Source organism: Perognathus longimembris, chromosome 14 (assembly GCF_023159225.1).
Source record: "Perognathus longimembris pacificus isolate PPM17 chromosome 14, ASM2315922v1, whole genome shotgun sequence".
Taxonomy (NCBI): domain Eukaryota; kingdom Metazoa; phylum Chordata; class Mammalia; order Rodentia; family Heteromyidae; genus Perognathus; species Perognathus longimembris.
In genome coordinates this window covers 25,319,689-25,343,333 of record NC_063174.1, presented here as the reverse complement: position 1 = coordinate 25,343,333, position 23,645 = coordinate 25,319,689, and the positions used below count along the sequence as shown (strand labels likewise).

Here is a 23,645-nt window from a genome sequence, read left to right as displayed (position 1 = left end):
TTGCTTAGATTGCTTTGAACCATAATGCTCCCAATTTCTGCTTTCTAACTACCTCAGATTACAGGTGTGGGGCACCACTTGTAGCTCCTTTCTTTTCTTTTCTTTTCTTTTTTTTGCCAGTCTTGGGGCTTGAACTCGGAGTCTAGGCACTGTCCCTGAGCTTCTTCTGCTCAAGGCTAGCACTCTACCACTTGAGCACAGCACCACTTCCAGCTTTTTCTGCTTATGTAGTGCTGAGGAATTGAACCCATGGATTCATGCATGCTAGGCAAGCATTTGACCACTAAGTCACATTCCCATCCCTTGTAGCGTCTTTCTTCTTGATTAGAAATGAGATTTCTTCTGTGATCTGATTCTTAGAGCATATCTCTACCATAGTATTTCTCCCATGTTCCTTTCTGAGGGCAGTTTTACCCACCAACTATTACTGAATGGATGGGTGTGGTACACAGATGCAAAGATGAATAACCAGCATTTCTGTTCTTAAACAATAGTCAAATATGAAAGACATATCTTATGTGTATGTCTCTGTGCACATTTTGAAATCTCTTACATAAAGTGCCAATTATATTTATAGCACCGTTAAGTTTTTACAAAAGCTGAGGCACTGAAAAGTGAAACGATCATTTCAAGCAAGAGAAACCCTGACTGCCAATTTGGGTTTACCTTCTGGAGTGGCCCGAACCATAAATACAGAGCCACACAGTTCTTTCTAGATGTGGCTTTAGGAAAGGCTGCTGTAATTAGTGAAAAACCATCTCAGGTTTGAAGGTGAAAAATAATAGCATAAAAATACTACACCTGTTGGTTGCTGGTGGCTCCCCCTGTAATCCTAGCTATCCAGGAGGCTGAGGCCTGAGGATCTCAGGAAAGTCGGTGAGATGCTTATCTCCAGTTAACCTCCTAAAAAGCCGGAAGTGGAGCAGTGGTTCGTATGATACAGTGTCAGCACTGAGCAAAAAAGCTAGGGGACAGTTGCTAGGCCCTGAGTGATCAGGACATGGACACACACACACACACACACACACACACACACACACACACACACACCTTCACCTGATTAGCTTTGGTGCCTCAAATTCCGCGCTTTCCCAGGATCTTTTATTTTTCTCACTGTCCACTGCGCTCACTTTATGACACTTGCACCAGGGACTTCTTCTGGAGGCAAAGTCAGCATTGCAAGCCCTGAAGCGAACGGCCTTTGCAGGCCCAGGTGCTGCTCAGGTGTGGGCAGTGTGGTGATTGCACGGGGCCAGGGCGGCTCCCAGGATCTCTTCAATCCTAGGTCTGGGGACTGGACCCGCCCCACCCCGCCCCGCCCACCTCGCTTGGCTGATAAATAGGCTCTGTAGTACCTCGCTCCTCCAGCTCCCCAACGGAAGAACCTCCGCCCATGGAGGAGGAGACGTACCTCGAGTTCTACCTGGACCCCTGTGCCGCCCAGGTGAGCCTGGAAGCTGCGCCCGCTGTCCTGGCACCAGGGGCCTGGACCCGTGGCATAGCGGCAAGGCCTGTGTGCCACACTGCGTGTCCCTCGTTCTCTCTTTTAAAACTCAAGCCACCTTCCTGGGCAGACTTGGTTATCCAGGCCTTGCGGGTGATTAGGGAAGCTTCTAGAGGAGAAATTTCCAGCCAGAGCTAGACAGTGGTCTCGTATGTATTCAGAGCAAGGCCCTCGGCCTATATTACACTGCCTGCCAATGCAGGTTCCCTAAAGAAACACAAACGCAGTTAGGTCCCTGTGCTTTCTGCAGCCATCTCTGGTTCCAGGGAGTTGCTGCTTTGTTAAAGGCAAAGTTGTCTCCTGTTCCAAGTAGCTGTGTTGTTGGACATTAAAGGGATGAGTGCCTCTGAGGGCCAAAGACATGAGCATGTCACTTGGAAGAGTTGGGGGTTGTGGTGTTCCTATAAACGTGAGTTGGAGCTGAGCAAGAATGGCTTATTCCTGCTATTCTATCTACTCGAGGCTGAGATTAAGAGGATCACAGTCGTGGCACAAATGAGATACTGTATTCTAAAAACAAGGAAAACCAAAAGGGCTTAAGTGGCAGAGGCCTGCCTGGCAAGTACAAGGTCCTGAGTACAATCCTCAGTTACACCCTTGCTTATTTCATTTAATTGTCAGGATTTTGTTTTCTTGGAGTTTGTTGCAGAGCCTGGTCCCTAACCTGGACTCAAGCCATCTTCCTGCCTCAGCCTTGTTCATTTTTTTTTAATCAAGTAAAGGGTATTTATTTGACAATTGACCAAAATATATACAAATATTCCTGAAGAACAAGATGAGAACATTTCCTAGTTTCTTTCCTCACTGAGATCCATAAGCCTTGATCATTTTTAAGAATATTTTTCCCTGTGAGATTTACTTTTAAATTTGTTAAAAGTAAAGGAGTTCCAATTCAACTTGTCAAGTTATAAGTGCAATCTGCCTTGATCAATATTACACATTCCGTTCTTAAGATTTTTGTTTGTTTTTGTTTTTTTGGCCAGTCCTGGGCCTTGGACTCAGGGCCTGAGCACTGTCCCTGGCTTCCTTTTGCTCAAGGCTAGCACTCTGCCACTTGAGCCACAGCGCCACTTCTGGCCATTTTCTGTATATGTGGTGCTGGGGAATCGAACCCAGGGCCTCATGTATACGAGGCAAGCTCTCTTGCCACTAGGCCATATCCCCAGCCCCCGTTCTTAAGATTTTAAAAAAGAGTAATCTAGTTAAGTATTATAGAATAGAAGGGAAGATAGCTGTAAGTCAAAGAGCAATTTATTTGGCTGGGAATATGGCCTAGTGGCAAGAGCGCTTGCCCTCGTATACATGAAGCCCTGGGTTCGATTCCCCAGCACCACATATATAGAAAATGGCCAGAAGTGGCGCTGTGGCTCAAGTGGCAGAGTGCTAGCCTTGAGCAAAAAGAAGCCAGGGACAGTGCTCAGGCCCTGAATCCAAGGCCCAGGACTGGCAAGAAACAAAACAAAAAAGAGCAGTTTATTTGGGGGTAAAGACTAATTTTTATTTTTTGTGAGGGTACTGGGGTTTGAACTCAAGCCTTCCCTTTTACTTGCCCCCACTCTACCACTTGAGCCACATCTCCAATTCTAGCTTTTTCCTGTTTAATCAGAGATAAGAGTCTTCACAGATTTGTCTGCTCTGGCTGGCTTCCAATCAGTAGGCAATATTTATCTATTTGTTGGCAAAATCAGCACTGAGGTGCAGTTGGTGACATTCCACAGCACTTAATCCAGCAGAGAACCCTGTCAGGAAAGGTTCTGGGAAGCACACATTGACAGTTTCGTAAAAGCTGGGGAACAATTTCTTCAGCTGTGAGGACACAGACACCATGGACTCACTTCTATTGGGTTCCACAGGTGAACTGGAAAAGGGGGCTGGAGAGGTTCCATCACCACGAAACATTACTCACCATCACGCCATTGCCTTCAAGTCCTTGTTCAAGTATAGTTCCCTGGCGAGAGTGCTTCATCCCCTGAGAAAATGCTGTGATGGAAAGAACTAAGCTGGGATTGTTGACATAATTAGTGCTTTAGTGTCAATTGACTGATGAGAGCCTCTCCAGCAAAACAAGACATTGCAAAGAAAGCTCTGTGAGGAACTGAAGCCCATTGTCTCCCTTTTCTTACCCCCAAGCTGGGTGGATGGGCTGAGGAGAGACGGGGGCTAATAATTCTGAACAAAATAGAGGTCAAAAGTCTTAGTTCAAGAGAGTAGCTTCATGTGTCCAAGTATTTTCTTTGAACAACTGGTCACCCCTGCCACCTGCTGGATTTGTGATAACAGAGCAGTTCAGTAGGGTCCAGTCAGATTCTGTGTTAGCTGAGGTGGCTTTTACACCCAGAGGATGAAACGCCATGTGTGCATGAACGCTTAGTCTAAGGGACCCGGTTATCCTGCACTCAGGGCTCAATATCTGGAACTTAGACCTTCAGCTTATGAGACATAGGTGGTAATGTATGAACCAAGATAATGGATTTTTTTTTTGGGGGGGCAGTCCTGGTGCTTGGACTCAGGGCCTGAGCACTGTCCCTGGCTTCTTTTTGCTCAAGGCTAGCACTCTACCTCTTGAGCCACAGCGCCACTTCCAGCTTTTTTCTATGTATGTGGTGCTGAGGAATTGAACCCAGGGTTTCATGTATATGAGATGAGCACTTTGCCAGTAGGCCATATTCCCAGCCCCCCAAGATAATAGAATTTTATTGGTAATAAAAGCCATGACCTTTTTTTCACACCAGCTGCTTCCTTCAGGTGCATGCTAATTCACTCAGTGGCTGGGAAATGATAACTGAGCAGCTTTCTTACATTGGAAACACAATGCACTGATTTAAACTATTTTTAGCATTTAATTCTCTATAGCTTTTTTCCCTATTGTAAATTTTTGTGACTAGAATGTTTTCTTGCATCACCTTTGATTAGAAAAAATAATGCCAAGTCTTTAGTGAGTGTTGATTAGCACTTAAGACTGTATCTCAAGCTCCACATATTATATATTCTTTAAAACAGGAATTTAACAGCTACTCTGTTGGCAGGAAGATCACAAGTTCAAGTTCAGCCTAAGCAAAGATAGCAAGAAACTATCTCAGAAACAAAATAAAAGTGAAAAGATTGAGGGGCTAGTTAAAGTAGTAGAGTGCCTAACAAGCACAAAGTCTTGGATTCCATACCCAATACTAAGAACAAAAACAATATAAAATTTTAAAACTCATTTAAGCTGGGAACTGGTGGCTTATCCCTACAATCCTAGCTACTCAGGAGGCTGAGATCTGAAGATCAAGGTTTGAAGTTAGCCTAGGCAGGAGAGTCCCAATTAACCAACGTAAAGCCAGAACTGGAGGCATGGCTCAAGCAGATAGAGCATTATCCTTGAGCCAAACAGACAAGTGAGAACTTACAGCCTTGAGTTGAAGCCCCAGTGACAGCCCCTCACCTCCCCACCCCAAACTTCTATAAATAAGCCCAATGAAGTTTATAACTTAAGTAGTACATCAAATTCTGTACACAATTTAGAGCATAGTCATTCAATTGCTTCTAGTACCAATTTGGATTTGGAGAATGGCAACTTACTGTAAAAATTGTGGTAAACACTTTTCCTTCATTTTAAGATATATTTTTCTGTTTCTGTTAAGTGTGCTATAACTCTTTAGTAGAGCCTTACAGGTACTTTGTAGAAAGTAATATAGTGATATCCCTTTGGTGTAATGTACTGTTTCATTGTGTTTTGTTTGTTTGGGGGGAATTGCCTAGGATGACCTTGCCCCGCCCGTATCTCCTCTATTCAACTCAGCCATACCTTATGACGTGTATGGAGTCGATCCACCCAATCCAGGACATGAATTTAATTCACATCTTAGAGAAAACAAAGAACCATCTGGTGATTTCTCATCTGTGGATCTTAGCTTCCTACCAGATGAATTCACCCAAGAAAATAAAGACCAGACTATCATTAAAAACAAACGTGAAGTTGAAGAAAATTGCAAAACTCCAAGTCCACAAAATGGGTTGCCATTACCCAGTGACGAGGGTGCTGGGCCAGGCTTAAGTAGCAGTAGTCCACCAAGTGATGCTGACCAGCTCCAACCCTCTCCTGAGAAACGAAACTCGGATGCCTCCCCTCTGGCCTCCATAGCTCCCATGGAACCAATGAACCCTGTTTCAGAAAGTTCTGGAATTGTACCTCAACTACAGTAAGTATGTTTGTTTTTAAATTCAATGATGCTTCTGGGTACACATGTTATATTCATAAACGTGTCACTTCAGGATAATAGTAGAGAAATTCAGAGTTCATTGTTCTTTATCAATTCTTAATGGATTCCAGCCTCAGATGGTTTTATTATCTACAACATGAAACACTTTATTTTTGTTTCCCCAAAGAGATAGTATCAGATTAATAGATACATTCTTGAAGGATTGCATTATCTATGCCAAAAGACTTTACTTACTGAAAATTGCGGTTAGGGTGGGGGTAAACACAGACAACGTAAAAATGTGAAATTGAATTCAATTTGCAAATTGATTTGGCATCATGGTTTCTATTTTTTTTTATTGTTTTATGGTTCCTATTTTGAGGCATAGTTTTTAAAGAAGTTTAGAGAATTTATTTTATATGATTTTTTTAAATGCTGGGGCCATGTTATGTATTTCACATTGAAATGTATAGAGAATTTATCCCCAGGAAGTTAGTAAGGTATAGCTTTAGAAATGGGGAAGTTAATCAGTTATTTTTGTCATTTTATTGTTTCTATCTGATGAAATGTCTGAAGTGGACTTATTTCTTCAGGAACATAGTTTCCACTGTAAATCTGGCTTGTAAACTGGATCTGAAGAAAATAGCTTTGCATGCCAAAAATGCAGAATATAACCCAAAGGTAAGATTTCTCAGTATTCCTTTCAACTATTACCTTCCCTTAATAATTTATTTCCTTCATATGATTATGGGATTGACTCATTTTTTTTCATTAAAAATGTTTTTTTTTCTTTTTGTCCTGGTATCAGGGCAAGAAATGAAGGTCTCATTCTTGCTTCACTGTCTCTAGGCTTTTCTGCTCATGTTGGAGCTCTATCACTTGAGCTGTCTTCAATGCAACATTTTGCTGGTAAATTGAAGATGAAATCTCTTGGACTTTTCTGCCTGGGCTGTCTTCAGACTGATCCTCAGATCTCAAACTCCTCTGAGCATCCAGGATTACAGATATGACCCACTGACACCTGGCTCTAAAAACATTTTTTTTTTAGTGAAAAGCTTTGGCAACTCAAAAAGGTGAACTATTACCAAACATCAGTGGTTCACACCTGTAGTCCTAGCTACCCAGAAGGCTGAGATCTAAGTAAGGAACAAGGTTGGAAGCCAGACCAGCCAGGAAATTTCCTGAGACTCCTATCTCCAACTAACCACCAAAAAGTAGAAGCTAGTCTTGAGCAAAGAAGCACAGGAACAGTGCCCAGACCCTGATTTCAGTCCCCAGGATTGGCCTGTGTACACACACACACACACTCTCTCTCTCTCTCTCTCTCTCTCTCTCTCTCTCTCTCTCTCTCACTTTCTCTTTAGAAGTTATAATCTCACTTTCTGTGCTGAATAAAGCAGTAATAGAATAGTTCCTGAAATTAAGATCTTGTCCTTGTTATTCAAAAATAGTTTCAGCTCATTTAGTTTCAGCCATTTGGGACACTAGCTTGCTTGCAATTCTATCTTATTTATGGAAATATTTCTAAACATCTCATTAAGCCGACACTTGTGTGTTTTTCCATTTATAGATTCTTTGAGAAAGAATTATTTGAGAAAGCAAAAGTGTCCAAAGTATGAAGTCCATGCTTCTAGTTACTAATGTAAGACTCAAGGATTTCCTATCCTCAAAGTTTTATAAGATCTAATCTTTGTGTCTTGCCAAAGGCAGGCATCTTGTTTCTGATGACCTGTTTACCTAAGGGAATTGGATTTGGCAACTTCATCAACACAGATTTTCCAGGTCTGTACAAGGGAATCCAGTGAGAAAAGCCACCATAATAGAAAGTAGAGGCCTTGTAAGCATTTAAGGATTTGTTTTTGATGTTGTGGTGATGTCCCTGCTGACAACCAGGACATTTTACCTGAAAGTTATTTTTTTCTGTTGCATAATGCTGGCTATGATATGGGCAGAAATAAAGTAATGATGTAGAATGCTTAGACTTACAGCAGTGAATGATCACATTATTAAACCATCAGCACCTTAAGTATAATATTTTTCTTCATTGTCTTCCAGTCTCCTCTCAATTTTGTGGTGAAAGAGAATCAAGAATCTATCTCAACAACGAAAGAAATTCTGGCTTGGCACTCAAGCTATCTTAAGGATTTAATAGAATATACACCAGATGAGAGGGCTAGCTTTCAGTAAACACCCGAAATTCACTAAGAGGACTTGGTCTGTCCTGTGTAGTGCTAGCTGAGGGCTCTGAGGCCCTCAGTTAACACTTCACATCTGAAATTATCTGATGCCTTAGTGTGGTCTATGATGTGGAGAAGTAGCCCCAGTCTGAAAGATAGAGCTTTGCATGGGACTCATTCCCAGCCTCCTAGAGAGAGAGAGTTAGAGGAGGGTGTCTGTGTGGGAGCAGTGGGACCAGCAGGTGATTTAAGGATATGGCAGAATACAGGCTAGCAGTCTCAACTCCAATGCATTCACATCACTTGGAAGGCAGACCTATCTGGCCTATAACCAACCATCCTTGCACCTTTTCCTCCAGCGTCAACATGCCTGTCCTTCATTCTACATATTCTTTTCTATTTTTTGTTGCCTAACAGGTGCTGGAGCCATGCCCTTTGTGCTTTAGTTAGTATAGTCTTACATTTATACCTGGGCTGTCTGGACTCCATCTTTTATTTTTCGCCTATGGCTGGGATTGCACAGAAGTATCACAAGGTTGAACTTTTATTGGTTGAAATGGGGAAGGAGGTCTCTCAAGCTATTTTTTGGCCTGGGGTGGCCTTGAATTTTGATCCTCTCAAGTAGCTGGAATTATAGGGGTGAGACATCACACCTAGCTCTTGGTTTGTTTTGGTTTTGTTAGTTTTTTGTTGTTTTGTTGATCATGGAGCTTGAACTCAGGGCCTGGGCTCTGTCCATGAGCTCTTTTGCTCAAGGCTAGTGCTCTACCACTCTGAGCCACAGCTTCACTTCTAGTTTTTCAGTAATTAATTGGAGATAAGAGTCTCATAGGGACTTCCCTGCCTGGGCTGGCTTTGAACTGTGTTACTCAGATCTCAGCCTCCTACTCAGGAGAGAGGATTCCAGGTGTGAGCCACTGGTGCCTAATAGTTTTGTTCATTTTTTTTTTTTTTTTTTTTTGGCCAGTCCTGGGCCTTGGACTCAGGGCCTGAGCGCTGTCCCTGGCTTCTTTTTGCTCAAGGTTAGCACTCTGCCTCTTGAGCCACAGCGCCACTTCTGGCTGTTTTCTGTATACGTGGTGCTGGGGAATCGAACCCAGGGCTTCATGTATACGAGGCAAGCACACTTGCCACTAGGCCATATCCCCAGCCCAGTTTTGTTCATTTTTGAGACACAGTCTGGCTATATGATCTAGGCTGGCCTCAAAATTTCAATCCTCCTGCCCCAGCCTCCCTAGTACCAGGATTACAACTATATGCCACCATGCCAGACTCATTGTATTTCTTGTGATTGTTTTTTCAAAGATCTCTGGGAAAGAAGGAAATATGTTAATGCAAGTCTAATTAGTTACGGTTTTACATCATATCTGCCATTTCCTGTATAACTTTGGGAGTTTAACTACTTCATTTCCTTGTGCACTAAGGACAATGGACTCAAGTTAATACTGTCATGAACATACATGAGGGAAAACATATAACCGTTGTAGATAGGATGTGAAAATTTACCTGTTACTATTTTTTATCTGGCTTTTAAAGTACATTTTACAATCATATTCCATCTGAAGGTGGGGAGGAAACACACTCAGACATTTATTGGCTTTCTCCCATCCAATCTCACTTTCTTCAAGATTATTTTCACATGCAGCCCAACTTTTCAATGGGGCTGGTGTTAGCTCCTAGCAGAAGCTAATTCTCCTCTTGGCTTCTGTGTGCAGAGGTTTGCTGCTGTCATAATGAGGATCCGAGAACCCAGGACAACAGCCCTTGTATTTAGTTCTGGGAAAATGGTCTGCACTGGAGCCAGAAGGTAGGAGAAACCTATCACCCTTCTCAGAGGCATGGTGCACCATGTCAATCGAGGAAGCATTGCATCTGGGGGAACATGGCATAATAGTAGATATAAAAGTGTTTTTCTTTTAAATTCAATTTTTTGTATCTTTAGTTGTACAAAAGTGTTTCATTTCCACTTGTGAGTTTACTACAATGCATATTGATCTGTGTCACTCCCTATCTAGTTCTCCCCCATTTCAACCTATTTTCATTTTCATAATCTACATTGGATATCATGACTACATAGCCCACTCTTCCTCTCTCCATTCATCTGCCCTCCCTCTCCTTGACCCACTTCTTGACACCACAAGCCCCAGCTTCTTAGTACTCATTTTGTTAAACTGTATGCTAGTCTTTCAAAGGTTATACCACTGGAATACTCCCAAACCTACACCATACTTCAGTTGATTTGTTTGTGCAGATATGCATGTGATCCTGCATATGTTTATAATTTAGATATGTTAGACATAAAATATTTTTCTTTGGCAAACAGTTACCTAGTCTTGTTGTATTGAATATGCCCATATCCTTAACAGTCTTCCCTTCTAAAGAAACTTAACTAAATTAGAATTTGTTTTCAAGATGCATTTTTACTGTACTTGCTTTATTTTTATCTTAAATTTTTTCTGTTAATGTAAAGGTGATATACAGAGGAGTTAGTTGCACAAGTCGGGTAAAGATCAGGTAAAGGGTGCATTTCTTTTTTGAATAAAGTCACCCCTTCCCTCGCTCTCTCCATTCTTTTCCTCTCATCACCAGGTCGTCAAGGTGTATTTTTTAAAGCTATAGTAATGACAAGGAATATTCTAAGCCTACAGGACTAGCCATTATTGTGGCTTTCCTCATTGCAAACAAGTGGGTAGAAGTTTCTAGTAGACATTTCTAGAGCATTAGTTCCAGGGGTACCTGAAAAGCTTTGGCTTTTCTGGACCTCCTGCAGGGGAAGCCCTGAGCTGATGTGTGTTATTTCCCTGTAAAGCTAGCAGAAGAGCTGCTCTCCTTGTAAGTACTGGAAGATGGACAGCAAGTCGTCTTTCTGAAATGCTGGGCCAAGTGCTTCTTGCCTAGAGATGTGCCAAGCATTCATTTTCTCCTGTGTACTCTGGCTGTCAGTATTCCTATTTATATCTACTGAAGTGGTTGGCAAAAGTTACATTGTTTTAATTTACATTTCCTCATTTTGCTAGTGAGATTCAATATCCCTTCATAGGTATGTAAACTGCTTTTGCTCAATATTCTGTGGAGGTATTTGTCTTTTGTTAATAGGCTTTGCATTTGAGTGTTTTTATAACCATTCTATACTGTAAATATCTTCCCAGATTACTATTTATAATTTTTTGTGCTGACTTTTAAAAACACAGCTTCAACATGTTTGTTTATAGTGTATTTATTTTTTCCCTTTATGGTTTCTACATTTCATGCTAGGAGGGTATTCCCCTTGCACAAAATTATATAAATATGGATTCCATATGTTTGGTAGTCTTTGTCAAGTCCTGCTTTGAATTGGGGAAGGATAATTGACATTGTGATTCATCTAGAGCTTTCTCTGGATAATGAAAATGTTCTATACTTGTCACATGTAGCTACTGAACACTGAGAAAAGATGGCTCATACAATGGACTGAAATATAAATTTAATTTAAATGAATTGGATGGCTCAGGTTTATAATTTTATTTCAATATAAGATCATGAGTTCAAGGTCAGCTTGGCTGCATAGTAAGACCCTATCACACTGCTACTACAATATCAAAAGGCTATTTATTGCTCAACTCCTGCGGCTTATGCCTATAGTCCTAGCTACACAGGAGTCTGAGATCTGAGGATCATAGTTCAAAGCCAGCCAGGGCAGGAATATCCATGAGACTCGTATCTTCAAGTAAGCACCAAAAAAGCTGGAAATTAAGTTGTGGTTCAGGTGGTAGAGCAGTAGCCTTGAACAAAAAAAAAAAAATAACCTCAAGGATAGCACCCAAGCCCTGAGTTCAAGCCCAGGACTCTCACATACACAGAGAGATGAGAGAGAGGGAAGAGGGAGGGGAGAGGGAGGGGAGAGGAAGGGGAAGGGAGAGGGGAGAGAGGAGCACCTGACTATATTTGTCCTTATTTTATCATTCTCATGTAAATAGCACAGCACACACACTTTTAGACCAGATGATTTCTAGACTTGAGTGAGCATCTAAAGCACCTAGTGGGCTTGCTGGCCTTAATTTGCTGGTCCTCAACCTAGGAATCTCTGTATCCATGGTGGGACGTGGGTCTTAGCCTTTCTAAGTAGTGTTCAGGTGCTGCTGAAGACCCAAGGCCATGTTTTGAAAATCAGTGGAATGATTCTTATCAAAGAAAATTTTAGCACAAACAAAAGAAGTGAAAAGTGACAAAGCAGAGATGTAGAGCATCTTCCTGGGAAAGGGAAAGCTCTGAATTCCACAGTATCCCCCAAAGAAAGACAAATCAAGGTCATTTATAAATCAGTTTAACAACTGTACATTATACCAGACCTTTGACTACATGCGGGGATAGAGGTATAGAAGGTAAGTCCTTCTCACAGAGCCTATAGTTTCATGGATATATTGCAATATGGACATGGTACAATAATAAAACTAGTAAAAAAAATGTGCAGTGTAACTGGGCACCTGTAATCTTATTCATGAGGCTGAGATCTTGAGCATCATGGTTTGAAGCTACACAGGCAGCAAAGTCCATGAGACTATCTCCAGTTAACCAGCCAAGCTGGGGACATGGCTCAGGTAGTAGAGCACCAGCGGACTCAGCCCTGAGTTCAAACCCAGTTCCTGGAACACACACACACACACATGCACAAATACCCACAAAAGTGTCTCATGTGAATACAGCATAAAGTAGAAAGGAATTTGGTGACTAAGACATCTTTAATCAACCCTGCTTGCCCCTCCCTAGTGAAGAGCAGTCTCGACTTGCCGCAAGAAAGTATGCTCGTGTGGTACAGAAGCTTGGGTTCCCTGCCAGGTTCCTGGACTTCAAAATTCAGAACATGGTTGGAAGCTGTGACGTGAGATTTCCCATCAGGCTGGAGGGTTTAGTTCTGACCCATCGGCAGTTCAGCAGGTATGACAGCTATCAAGCTGGAATTTGCATTTGCTAAGGTATTGCAGTTACATTACAGGCTGCTTATACAGGTATATTTTGGGAAAGCAATTACTTACAGAAGAGATTCATGGAGGCACAGGAGGCAAAAGGGTTAAGATACAGGTTTTGACTCCTCTAGAATTACTGTGTGGGCTTGGTCGATAAAAAGAGTGGTTCAAACACTTGTGTTGTGTGAGTGACCAATTTAGGAAACCCATACTTCTGACTGTACTACATCACCACTTTGCTGCAGTCCTACAAAGATCATAGATGGGCTGCGGGTGTGGTTCAAGTGGTTGAGCACCTGTCTAGCAAGTGTGAGGCCGTAAGTTCAAGCCCCAGTACTGGAACACACAAAATCACTCAACTAAAAAGCTCACAGGTGAGGTCAGTATGCTGGCCCGAGGCCTAAGTGTCAAGACCCGTTGATTTCTAGACTTAGAAAATAAGCATACCTGGCTTTAATAATGGCCTTAGCAAAAGTGATGGGGAGTAGGACTGGACTAAGTAAGTAGGACAAGGCTGATCGCTGTGAGCTGAGAAAGGGCTAGAGAGAAGATGAAAGCTATCTATCTGTCCTGTTTGGTTGCATTGGGGAGGGTCTTAGTGGGGGTGTGTGTGGCTGTAAACTGACATCATATTTTTCATATTCCTATTCCTAACTTGCCTTCCTGCTTCTTCCCACCTAATTTCTCCTCAAACAAGAGTGCTAGGGCTTAAAGGGTCAGCACTATGTCTTGGCTCAACACTGGACTCAGTGTAGAAGTACAGGTGCTCTTATATTCATTTTAATTCTCTTGTGCTTAAGGCCTTATTTCCATTGAATGTTCTATCTTGTCCTAGCTAGTGAGCAACCATTCTGTGGCCAAGGAGACAGACTTTCCTTAATGGTCACTTTCCTTTAATAGTTTTGTTTTTGTCAGTTGTGAGGCTTGAACTCTGGGCCTGCGTACTGTCCTTCCCTGAGCTCTTCAGCTCAAGGCTAGTACTCTACCACTTGAGCCACAGTGCTACTTCTGGTTTTCTAGTGGTTAATTGGAGATAAGACATATTTTCCTGCCTGGGCTGGCTTTGAATCTCGATACTCAGCTCTCAGCTTCCTGAGTAGCTAGGATTACAGGCATGAGCCAACAGCACCCAGCTTAATTTTATGTTTTTGTGTATGTGTGTGCCAGTACTGGGGCTTGAACACAGGCCCTGTGATTGGATTTTTTTCACTCGATTAATACTCTTGAGTCACACCTCTTCCTGGGGGTTTTGTTGGTATTTTTTTCCCTTGGCTTAATATTTTATTCTGAGATTAAAGGTCTCACCCTTGCTAGGCAGGCATGCTACCACCTGGGCTATACCTCCCACCTCTCATAGTATACAGAGATATAGGTGTAGATATGGATATATCCTATATTCATTGATTTGCTTATTGGGTGCCTACCATATACAACACTTTTCAAAAGTCTGAGCTGGCCAGGAAGTTCCTTACTTCCTTGTGTAAAATAATATATTGCCGAGTTAGGTATATTTTTCTTTCTTCAGTGTAGGAGTGTAGGATTCTTTTTTTTTTTTTCATTCAGTGTGATCTAACTTGGAGCTTCACAGCAAACCCTCTGTGTGTGTGTGTGTGAGAGAGAGAGAGAGAGAGAGAGAGAGAGAAGAGAGAGAAAGAGAGAGAGAGAGAAAGAGAGAGAATGAGTGTGTCCTGGGGCTTGAACTCAGGACCTGGGCTCGTCCCTGGGCTTCTTTTGCTCAAAGCTAGCACTCTAACTGGGCACTGGTGGCTCATGCCTGTAATACTAACTACTCAGGAGGCTGAAATCTGAGGATTGTGGTTTGAAGCCAGCCCAGGCAGGAAAATCCACGAGACTCTTACCTCCTTACCAGAAAACCAGAAGTGGCACTGTGGCTCAAGTGGTTGAGCCAAGAGTTCAAGCCCCATGACCGACACCGCCCCCCAACCCCAAATCTAGCACTCTACCACTTAGTCCACAGCTCCACTTCCAGTTGTTGTTTGGTAGTTTAGTGGAGATAAGAGTTTCAGACTTTCCTGCCCAGGCTGGCTTCAAACTGAAATCCTCAGCCTCCTGAGTAGCTAGGATTACACGTGTGAGGAACTAGCACCAGGACAAACTCCTCATTTTTGAGAGTATCTGAATACTTGGAACCCTCTAGACTCTGAAATCATGGGCTTCCAGCCTACCTTTTTCAGAACCAACTCTTACTACATATATTAAAGGGCTCTGTCTGAGTTCGAAGACATTTTCTTGGCTTGGATCTCATCATTGTGACGGTTTCTCCAGGGTGCCAGCTGATATCAAGGTCTGCCCTCTGTCTGGAGGTGGATATTTGGTGGAAGTCTTGGCAGGCTTTCTGCTGGAAGGCAGAATGGTGTTCCGGGAGTACTGGAACATGGCAGCCACTCCATATCCTTCATGGCCCCTCACTGCTAGGATGCACTTCCCAGGTACCAGAGGTTTCACATCTGCTGCAGTGAGGTGGGCCAGAATGAAGCTTCCCCACATGATCTGAGCAGTCATATGCACAAAAGTGTTCCTTCCCTCAGATTTCTTCCTGTCTGTTCTCCATTAGCCTTATTTTGAGAAGAGCCACATCATCTCACCAGCTTTCCTTTGACATTCTGAAAGATGGATAGCATGTAACCAATGGGATCTTAATACATTAAATCTAATGTGCTAAGTTACCTCAGTTAACCTCAGTTTCTCTTCACCTTGGATGTCTTGAAAACAAAAAATAAAATCCAAAATTCTGTTTTTGGCTGCTGTATGAGTCTCATAGAAAGTACTTGCCTAGCATATGCAATTGTTATGCAACTTTAATATACTATATGTATTGGGCATGGTGGTACGTGCTTATAATCCTAGCACTTGGTAGGCAAAGACAGGAGGATCAAGTTTGGTGCCAGCTGGGTTATACAGCAAGTTCAAGACTAGTCTGAGTTACGTAGTAAGACAGTTTCATAAAACTAAAACTATATATTTCCATATATGGGAGTTATTGTCCTGAGGGCACACACATACACACATTCTTCAATGTTTTGGGAAAGTAGATGAACAGAGCTATTTAAAACATTTTCCTTTTGTGTTTTAACAGTTATGAACCTGAACTGTTTCCTGGCCTTATTTATAGAATGGTAAAGCCACGAATTGTGTTGCTTATCTTTGTATCTGGGAAAGTTGTGTTGACAGGTAAGTTATCTGATCTTTATAAAGTTCAATAGCTATGTGCATGTTTTGCTTTTCCTTTTAAATAGTTTTGTTTACTATAAATCTTGCTATTATGCAACCCTGGAAAAGTGAATAGGAGAAAGGAATATAATATTACCCATAGGTCCCAAAACAGTGTGACTTTTTCATCTTTTATGCTACTTTACACACACACACACACACACACACACAGAGAGAGAGCGAGAGAGAGAGAGAGAGAGCAAGTCATCTTTGCATACTCTTTTTTTTTTTTGGCCAGTCCTGGGGCTTGGACTCAGGGCCTGAGCACTGTCCCTGGCTTCGTTTTGCTCAAGGCTAGCACTCTGCCGCTTGAGCCACAGCACCACTTCTGGCCATTTTCTGTATATGTGGTGCTGGGGAATTGAACCCAGGACCACTAGGCCATATTCCCAGCCCAACATACTGTCTTTTTTATGGCCTGTTATAATGCATACACCTTAACTCTGTTACAAAACTCTTCAGAGGGGCTGGGGATATGGCCTAGTGGCAAGAGCGCTTGCCTCATATACATGAAGCCCTGGGTTCAATTCCCCAGCACCACATATATAGAAAATGGCCAGAAGTGGTGCTGTGGCTCAAGTGGCAGAGTGCTAGCCTTGAGCAAAAAGAAGCCAGGGACAGTGCTCAGGCCTTGAGTCCAAGGCCCAGGACTGGCAAAAAAAAAAACTCTTCAGAGATTTTTCAGGGTGACACACATTCTAAGAGAGGTTGAGTGCCAAGTGGGGCCACGATTTACACTTTGTATGCCCTAGGGTCTCTGTTGAGACCACTGAACTGTCAGTGTGGTATAAAAGCAGCTATGAACTTTACATAGAAGAATGTGTGTGTTTGTGTGTGTGTACATATAGGTATATCATATAATAGTGTCTTTTAAATTCCCATCCCCTCACCAGCCAGTTAAAAACATAAAAATCAAGCCAAGCACAGGTGGCTCATGTCTGTAATCCTAGCTAGTCAGAAAGCTGAGATCTGAGGCTAATGGTTCGAAGCCAGCTTTGGCAAGAACGTCCATGAGACTCTTATTTCCAATAAACCACTCAGAAAACACTGGAAGTGGTATTGTGGCTCAAGTGGTAGAGCATTAGTCTTGGGATGGGGGAGCTCAGGGACAGCACTCAGACTCTGAGCTCAAGCCCCAGGACAATCAATCAATCAATCAATAAATAAATAGAAATAAAAATCATTACTGGATCACAGGCTAGCAGCAACAGTGTTCAGGCTGGCTTTTGTCAGGGGCCTTTGTTTCCTGACCCTTTTCCAGTAACTTACTGAGACACACTTATTCTTCCATTGTCAGATATGTACAGGTTTTTTTTTTGTTTGCTATTTATAAATAGCACAAATATTTGGCTATTTTTATTTCTGGAGAATAAGTGTGGATGCTCAGAAATGAAACTTTTGTTTAAAGTTGTAACTGTTTTCAAGGTTCTTAGTATAAATTGCCAAATTCTTCTAAAGAATCATATGTTCCTTTTAGCAATATATCTAAATATCTTACCCAACCCTCAGCAGCATTTAAAAAAAAAAAACCTTATACAAGTGAAAATGACCGCCCTGATTTAAATTCTTGGCAATCAGATATAGATAGAAATCAAATACCTTTACAACATAATCAATAAATAGCATTTTATCTCTTATACATAGTGTGCACATAACTTATCCTTTGTCTATTTAGTTTTTACTAGTTTTTTCCCTAGAGATTTATATGAAAGCACCATAATTATTCTTTGCTATATTTGTGACTTTTTCCAGTTGGCTTCCTTTTTTACAATGTTTATAAAAGTTTTTTTTAACCTTGAAGGGAAATGATTTTCCATGTCATTCTATTAACATTTGATATTTTTGTCTATTTTGTACAATTTACTCTTTTCTACCAAAATGAAGGCCAGGTTTATATGGCCTGAGCTAACTTGATCTCTCACCCTCCCAGAAGCCAGCCAACTGACACTACTATTCTCTCCCTCATTAATTCATGATGCTGCCTTTTTTTTTTTTTAACCAGTCTTTGGCTTGAACTCAGGGCCTGAGCTTCTTTTTGCTCCAGTCTAGCACTCTACCACTTGAGCCACAGCACCACTTCTGGATTTTTCTGTGTATATGGTGCTGAGGAATTAAACCTAGAGCTTCATGTATAGGAGGCAAGCACTCTACCACTAGGCCATATTTCCCAGCCCCTGCCTTTTTTTGTTATTGTTGTTGGTTCTAGAGCTTGAACTCAGGGCCTGACTGCTTTCCCTGAGCCTCACTGCATTCATGGCTAGCACTCCAACACTTGAGCCACAGTGCCACTTCTGGTTTTTGAGTGCTTAGTTGGAGATAAGAGTCTCACAGGGATCTGGACTGGCTTTGAACCATGATCCTCAGATCTTAGCTTCCTGAGTGTCTAGCAGTACAGGTGTGAGCCACTAGCATCTGGCTTATGATGCTGCCTTTTGACCTATGTTTTTATATGTGGGCCTGACCTCTAGTTCTGCCTTTGTGCTGGGACCATCCTATTATAATCCTATTGTGGTTTTCCTTGTATAACTGAGAGGTCCATTTCCCCCTCGTTGCTTCACTTTTAACTTCCTGGCTCCTCCATTTTTTGTTTTGTTTTGTTTTTTCTTTTTCTTTTTCTTTGTGTTTGTACCAAGACGTGAACTCAGGGCCTTGAGCTCTTGCTTGGCTTTCTTACCTATGACTGACACTCTACTGCTGAGCCATACCTCCAGTCTGGCACTTTGCTGGTTTATAGGAGATCAAGAGTTTCAAGGGGGGCTGGGAATATGGCCTAGTGGCAAGAGTGCTTGCCTCATATACATGAAGCCCTGGGAAAAGGCCAGAAGTGGCGCTGTGGCTCAAGTGGTAGAGTGTTAGTCTTGAGCAAAAAGAAGCCAGAGACAGTGCTCGGGCCCTAAACCCAAGCTCCAGGACTGGCAAAAAAAAAAAAAAAGACTTTCAAGGACTTTACTGCTTGGGCTGGCTTAAAGCCATGATCCTCAGATCTCAGCCTCCTGAGTAGCTAGGAACACAGGTGTGAGCCACCAGTGCCTGGCTTGAATGCTGTTTCTCCCAAAGATCCTTTAGAATTTCTCACAATCTCATCCCATCTAAAAGTAGATTTTTCTAACTACCAGGAGTAATTTGAGAAAAATGGATAGTTTTCAACTCAGCATCTAGCAGAATGGAATATGCAAAATTATTTTATATCTCTCAGTAGGGTAGTTTGGCTTGTTTTCTCTAAGAATTAACTGATACATCTTCAAAATACAATAAGCCTGTCTGGAACCCAGGGATATTTTCAGCAGAGCAAAACTACAATTTCTTCACATGCCCCCAGTATAGAATCTAGAATAATTAAGACCCCTGAGTGACTGATGTGACATTTATTTTTACATGTTGTAAAGGAAGGGGATAAGGCCTGCAGAGTTAATGGAATAGCAAAGGTACTGGAGATAGATATTACTCCACTTAAGGGAACAATCTTTTCAAGACCTCTGGAAGGACACTGACATAAATGCTGTGTATATTGTCGTAAATCAGTCTTCTTTTTAAAAGTGCAAAAGCCAAGTTCATTCCAAGTTTGTACCAATGGTTTAAGTATCCTTAATTGAGATCAGCTTTCCTACTTACCTGAAATTAAAATAAAAAGCTCTCTAGCTGGGCTCCAGTGGCTCATGCCTATAATCCTAGTTACTCAGGAGGCTGAGATTGGAGGATAGTGGTTTGAAGACAGCTTTAAAAAAATTAATTGGGCTGGGAATGTGGCTTAATGGTAAAGTGCTTGCCTTGCATGCACAACGTAGCCCTGGTTTCAATTCCTCAGCATCACATAAACAGAAAAAGCGGGAAGTGGCGCTGTGGCTCAAGAGGTAGAGTGCTAGCCTTGAGCAAAAAGAAGCCAGGGTCAGTGCTCAGGCCCTGAGTCCAAGTCCCAGGACTGGCAAAAAATAAATAATTGTCAAGGTGATGTACAGAGGGGTTACAATTACATATGTAAAGTAGTGAGTACATTTCTTGTCAAGCTTGTTACTTCATTTTTCTCCCACCTTCCCACTAGAAACTTTTATCTCCAGTTAACCACCCAAAAGCCAGAAGCGAAGGTGTGGCTCCTGTGGTAGAGAGCCAGCCTTATTTTGTCCTTACTTTATGGACAAAGAAACTGAAACTCAAAGGCTGGGTAATGTGCCTATTATTTCAGAGCTGATTAGTGGTAGAGCTGGTGTGGCAGCATTTGACTTCACAGCCAACCCTTTCTCCAGTGCGCTGGGCCACCGCTTTTCCACTTCTGTCACCAAGGTTGAGAAAGATGCCTATTCCCCAAAGTGGCCATCACTCCAGCCTGTAAGCTTTGCTTAAGAAGCCCCAGTCATCTAATGGGAGTCTGGCACCACATGGGACTTTATTAAGTGTGCGCGTGAATGCATACATGCATTCACACTTGTGTGTGCTGGCACTGGGGTTTAAACTCGGGGCCTGGGCACTGTCCCTTCAGCTCCATTTCTGGCTTTTTGGTAGTTAGTTGGAGACAAGAGTCACATGGATGTTCCTAGTCAGGCTGGATTTGAACCATGATCCTCAGATCCCAGCCTCCTGAGTAGCTAGGATTATAGGTATTAACCACTGGTGCCCAGCCCAAAACCAGTTTTTTCAGACACAAAAACTTTAGCACTGAACCCAAAACTTGCTGAGACTTGAGGGCCTTTTCCTACCCCCCAGGTCTAGAATTTCTCTCATCTGTCAGTATTTACCGCCCCCTCTCCCTGCCCCCAGTCCTCATCTTCCAGGCTGGGGGACCACAGCGGGTACTCTGTTCATCTCTCAAAGAGAAAAATTAAACCTTATAAGTACTTTCTCTTGCCACTAGGCCATATCCCCAGCCCTAAACCTTATAAGTACTTTCTCTTGGATTCTTTTAACTTAAAATTTTTGAGGTGAAATTCACAGAATATAAATCTAACCATTATTTAGGGCTATAGCATTAGGGCATTCACAGTTATGTGGACATATTTCTTTTTTTTTCTTTTTCTTTTTTCTTTTTTCCCCTTTATTGTCAAAGTGAAGTACACAGGGGTTACAGTTTCATATATAAGGCAGTGATGTGGACATATTTCTATTCTTGTCTAGTTATAAAACATTTTCATAGCTGCAAAATAAATCCATCTATCATTAAGCATCTTCCCATCTCTACCCCCCCACACACACATACCAGCTCCTTGTTTGTTGTTTATTTCTTTCTTCCTTGTCAGTCCTGGGGCTTGAACTCAGGACCAGGGCACTGCCCCTGAGCTTTTTTAGTGAAAGCTAGCACTCTGCCTTTGAGCTAGAGTGCCACTTCTGGCCTTTTCTGTTTATGTGGTGCTGAAGAATTGAACCCAGGGCTTCATGCATGCTAGCCAAGCATGCTACCACTAAGCCACATTCCTAGCTCCCCCCTCCTCCCAGCTTCTTGTCACCAAGTTTCAATTAGATTCACCTATTTAGGAGTAGTTCATAGAAATGGGCATTGCCTCTGAGCTTCTTTTGTTCAAGGCTAACACTCTACCACCTAAGCCATAGTGGTACTTCTGGCTTTTTCGGTTTATGTGGAGGAATTGAACCCAGGGTTTCATGCATACTAGGCAAGCACTCTACCTCTTAGTCATATATGACCTTTTGTGTTTGACTTGATTCACCTAGTGTGTTTCTAAGATTCATCCACATGGTAGCATGCATTTATATTTGGTTGTATGTAGCTACTACACATTTTTCTCCATTCGTGCATTTGATGGACATGTAGGCTGTTCCCAAACTTTGGTTGTTGCTACTAATGCTGTAGTGAAAGTCTGTACTGTTTGAGTACTGGTTTTCAGTTTTATGAGGTGTTTACCTAGCAGAATTGCTGGGTCATATAGTCATTCTTTAACTTTTTTTTGAGGATCCACCCAACTCTCTTCCACAGGAATAAACCATTTTGCATTTCTACATCTCCACATTCTTGCTATCACTTATTTTCTTCTAAGAAAAATTGATTACAGCTTCTACTTGACTGAATCCCCATTCTTAGCTGTTCCACAAATCTGCAGCTCCTGTTTTTGGTAGCTCCCCCTTCACGAGTGCTGGAAGTTAGAGCAGACAACCACTTTGCAGATTTCCTGTGCTTATGAAGCTTTCTCCTCCGACTCTGTAGCTCTAAAGGGAGAGCCTATGAGTTCAGCTGGTTTCCATTTCTCCCCACCTAAAAGGTTTTGTATTTCCCTAACTTTTTTCTTTGCTTCTTGCCCACACAAATGTCAGTGAATAGTTTCCTGGCTCTGAGAAGCCCTCCACACTTCGAAAGTGAAGAGAGACTGACTGATATTTCTCAAGAGTAGAGTCTGTCTAATTCATGTTTTACCCCCCACCCGCCCCATAAGCTCTATGCAATTATGTCCTAATTAAAGATCCCGCGAACCTTAGACCCTAAGGATGACATCGTTTCCCCCTCAAATCCTTTCCCATATGTTAAAAAAAACCCTCTATAATAGACATGTTTTGCGGAAACCTGCCAGCATTGAGAAAGTGAGATGTTAACGAGAGATGAATCTGGTTCATACCAAAGGAAGTGCTTTCTGCAGGTAGCTCAGTGGCCATAGGTGTTGATGAGGTCACTTGGGGTCATATTTATCACATTCTATTTTCACTGAACTCTGTGTAGCTATAGATAACAAGGATGTGTGTATAGGGGTGAGGAGTAGAATATGACTGTAGTCACTAGTCTTTACTGGGAACAAGTGCTACTTCTCAGATACTATTAGGGATGTTATATTAAAACACACTGGAAACCTAGGTATGATGATGCATACCTGTAATCTCAGTGCTAGGGAGGCTAAGGCAGAAGCATTGAGAGTTCCAAGTTTCACCTGATTCACACAGGAAAAAAAAAAGGCCAAGTGAGGTACCTGACACTGTAAGTCAGCTACATGAGAGGAGAGAGATGGGGGGGGGGGGGAGGATCACAGGTTGAGGCCAGACTGGGGAAAACAATGAAGCTCTCATCTCAAGCAACAAGCTGTGTAATCCCAGTTATGTGGGAAACAGGTAGGATTGTGGTCTGAAGCCAGCCTGAGGAAAAGCGTAAGAACTTACCTTAATAATAACCGAAGCTTTGGGCTGGGGGCATAGCACAAATGATAGAATTCCTGCCCAGCAAGTACCAGCCCCTGAGTTTAAACTCCAGTATAGATTCCCTCCTAATATTTTTAAATGACATGAAATTTTAGTGTTAGGAAAATTATGTATTGTTTTTATACTAAAATTACATAAATTTGTATTTATAGGTGCCAAAGAACGTTCTGAGATCTATGAAGCATTTGAAAACATCTACCCTATTCTAAAAGGCTTTAAAAAGGCCTGAGCAAGCCAGGCACTAGCGGCTCACGCCTCTAATCCTAACTACTCAGGTCTGAGGATTGCAGTTCAAAGCCAGCCAGGAGAAGGAAGTCTGTGAGACTCTTATCTACAATTAGCCGCCAGAAAACAGAAAGTGGAGCTGTGACTCAAAAGGGTAGAGTGCTAGCCTTGACCAAAGAGCTCACAGACAGTGCCCATGCCCTAAGTTCAAGCCCCACAACTGGCAAAAAAATAAAAATTAAATAAAAATTAAAAGACC

General features: G+C 42.1%; 1 protein-coding gene across 1 annotated transcript; it reads left to right on the top strand.

The window, feature by feature from the left end:
• Positions 1-1,393: 1,393 nt before the first annotated feature.
• Positions 1,394-23,524, top strand: Tbpl2 (TATA-box binding protein like 2). Its single transcript, XM_048362047.1, has 7 exons — positions 1,394-1,444; positions 5,246-5,685; positions 6,279-6,366; positions 9,578-9,669; positions 12,609-12,776; positions 15,903-15,997; positions 23,314-23,524. Exons 1-7 carry the CDS (start codon positions 1,394-1,396, stop codon positions 23,388-23,390), a joined length of 1,011 nt encoding a protein of 336 aa, XP_048218004.1. The 3' UTR covers positions 23,391-23,524.
• The last annotated feature ends 121 nt before the right edge of the window (positions 23,525-23,645 follow it).

Excerpts from the sequence above, each read along its gene's own strand:
- Tbpl2 (XM_048362047.1), top strand. The coding sequence starts at position 1,394 with ATGGAGGAGGAGACGTACCTCGAGTTCTACCTGGACCCCTGTGCCGCC. Across the intron at positions 5,686-6,278 it reads GGAATTGTACCTCAACTACA|GAACATAGTTTCCACTGTAA; the intron begins GTAAGTATGTTT and ends TTATTTCTTCAG. Across the intron at positions 15,998-23,313 it reads TGGGAAAGTTGTGTTGACAG|GTGCCAAAGAACGTTCTGAG; the intron begins GTAAGTTATCTG and ends TTGTATTTATAG.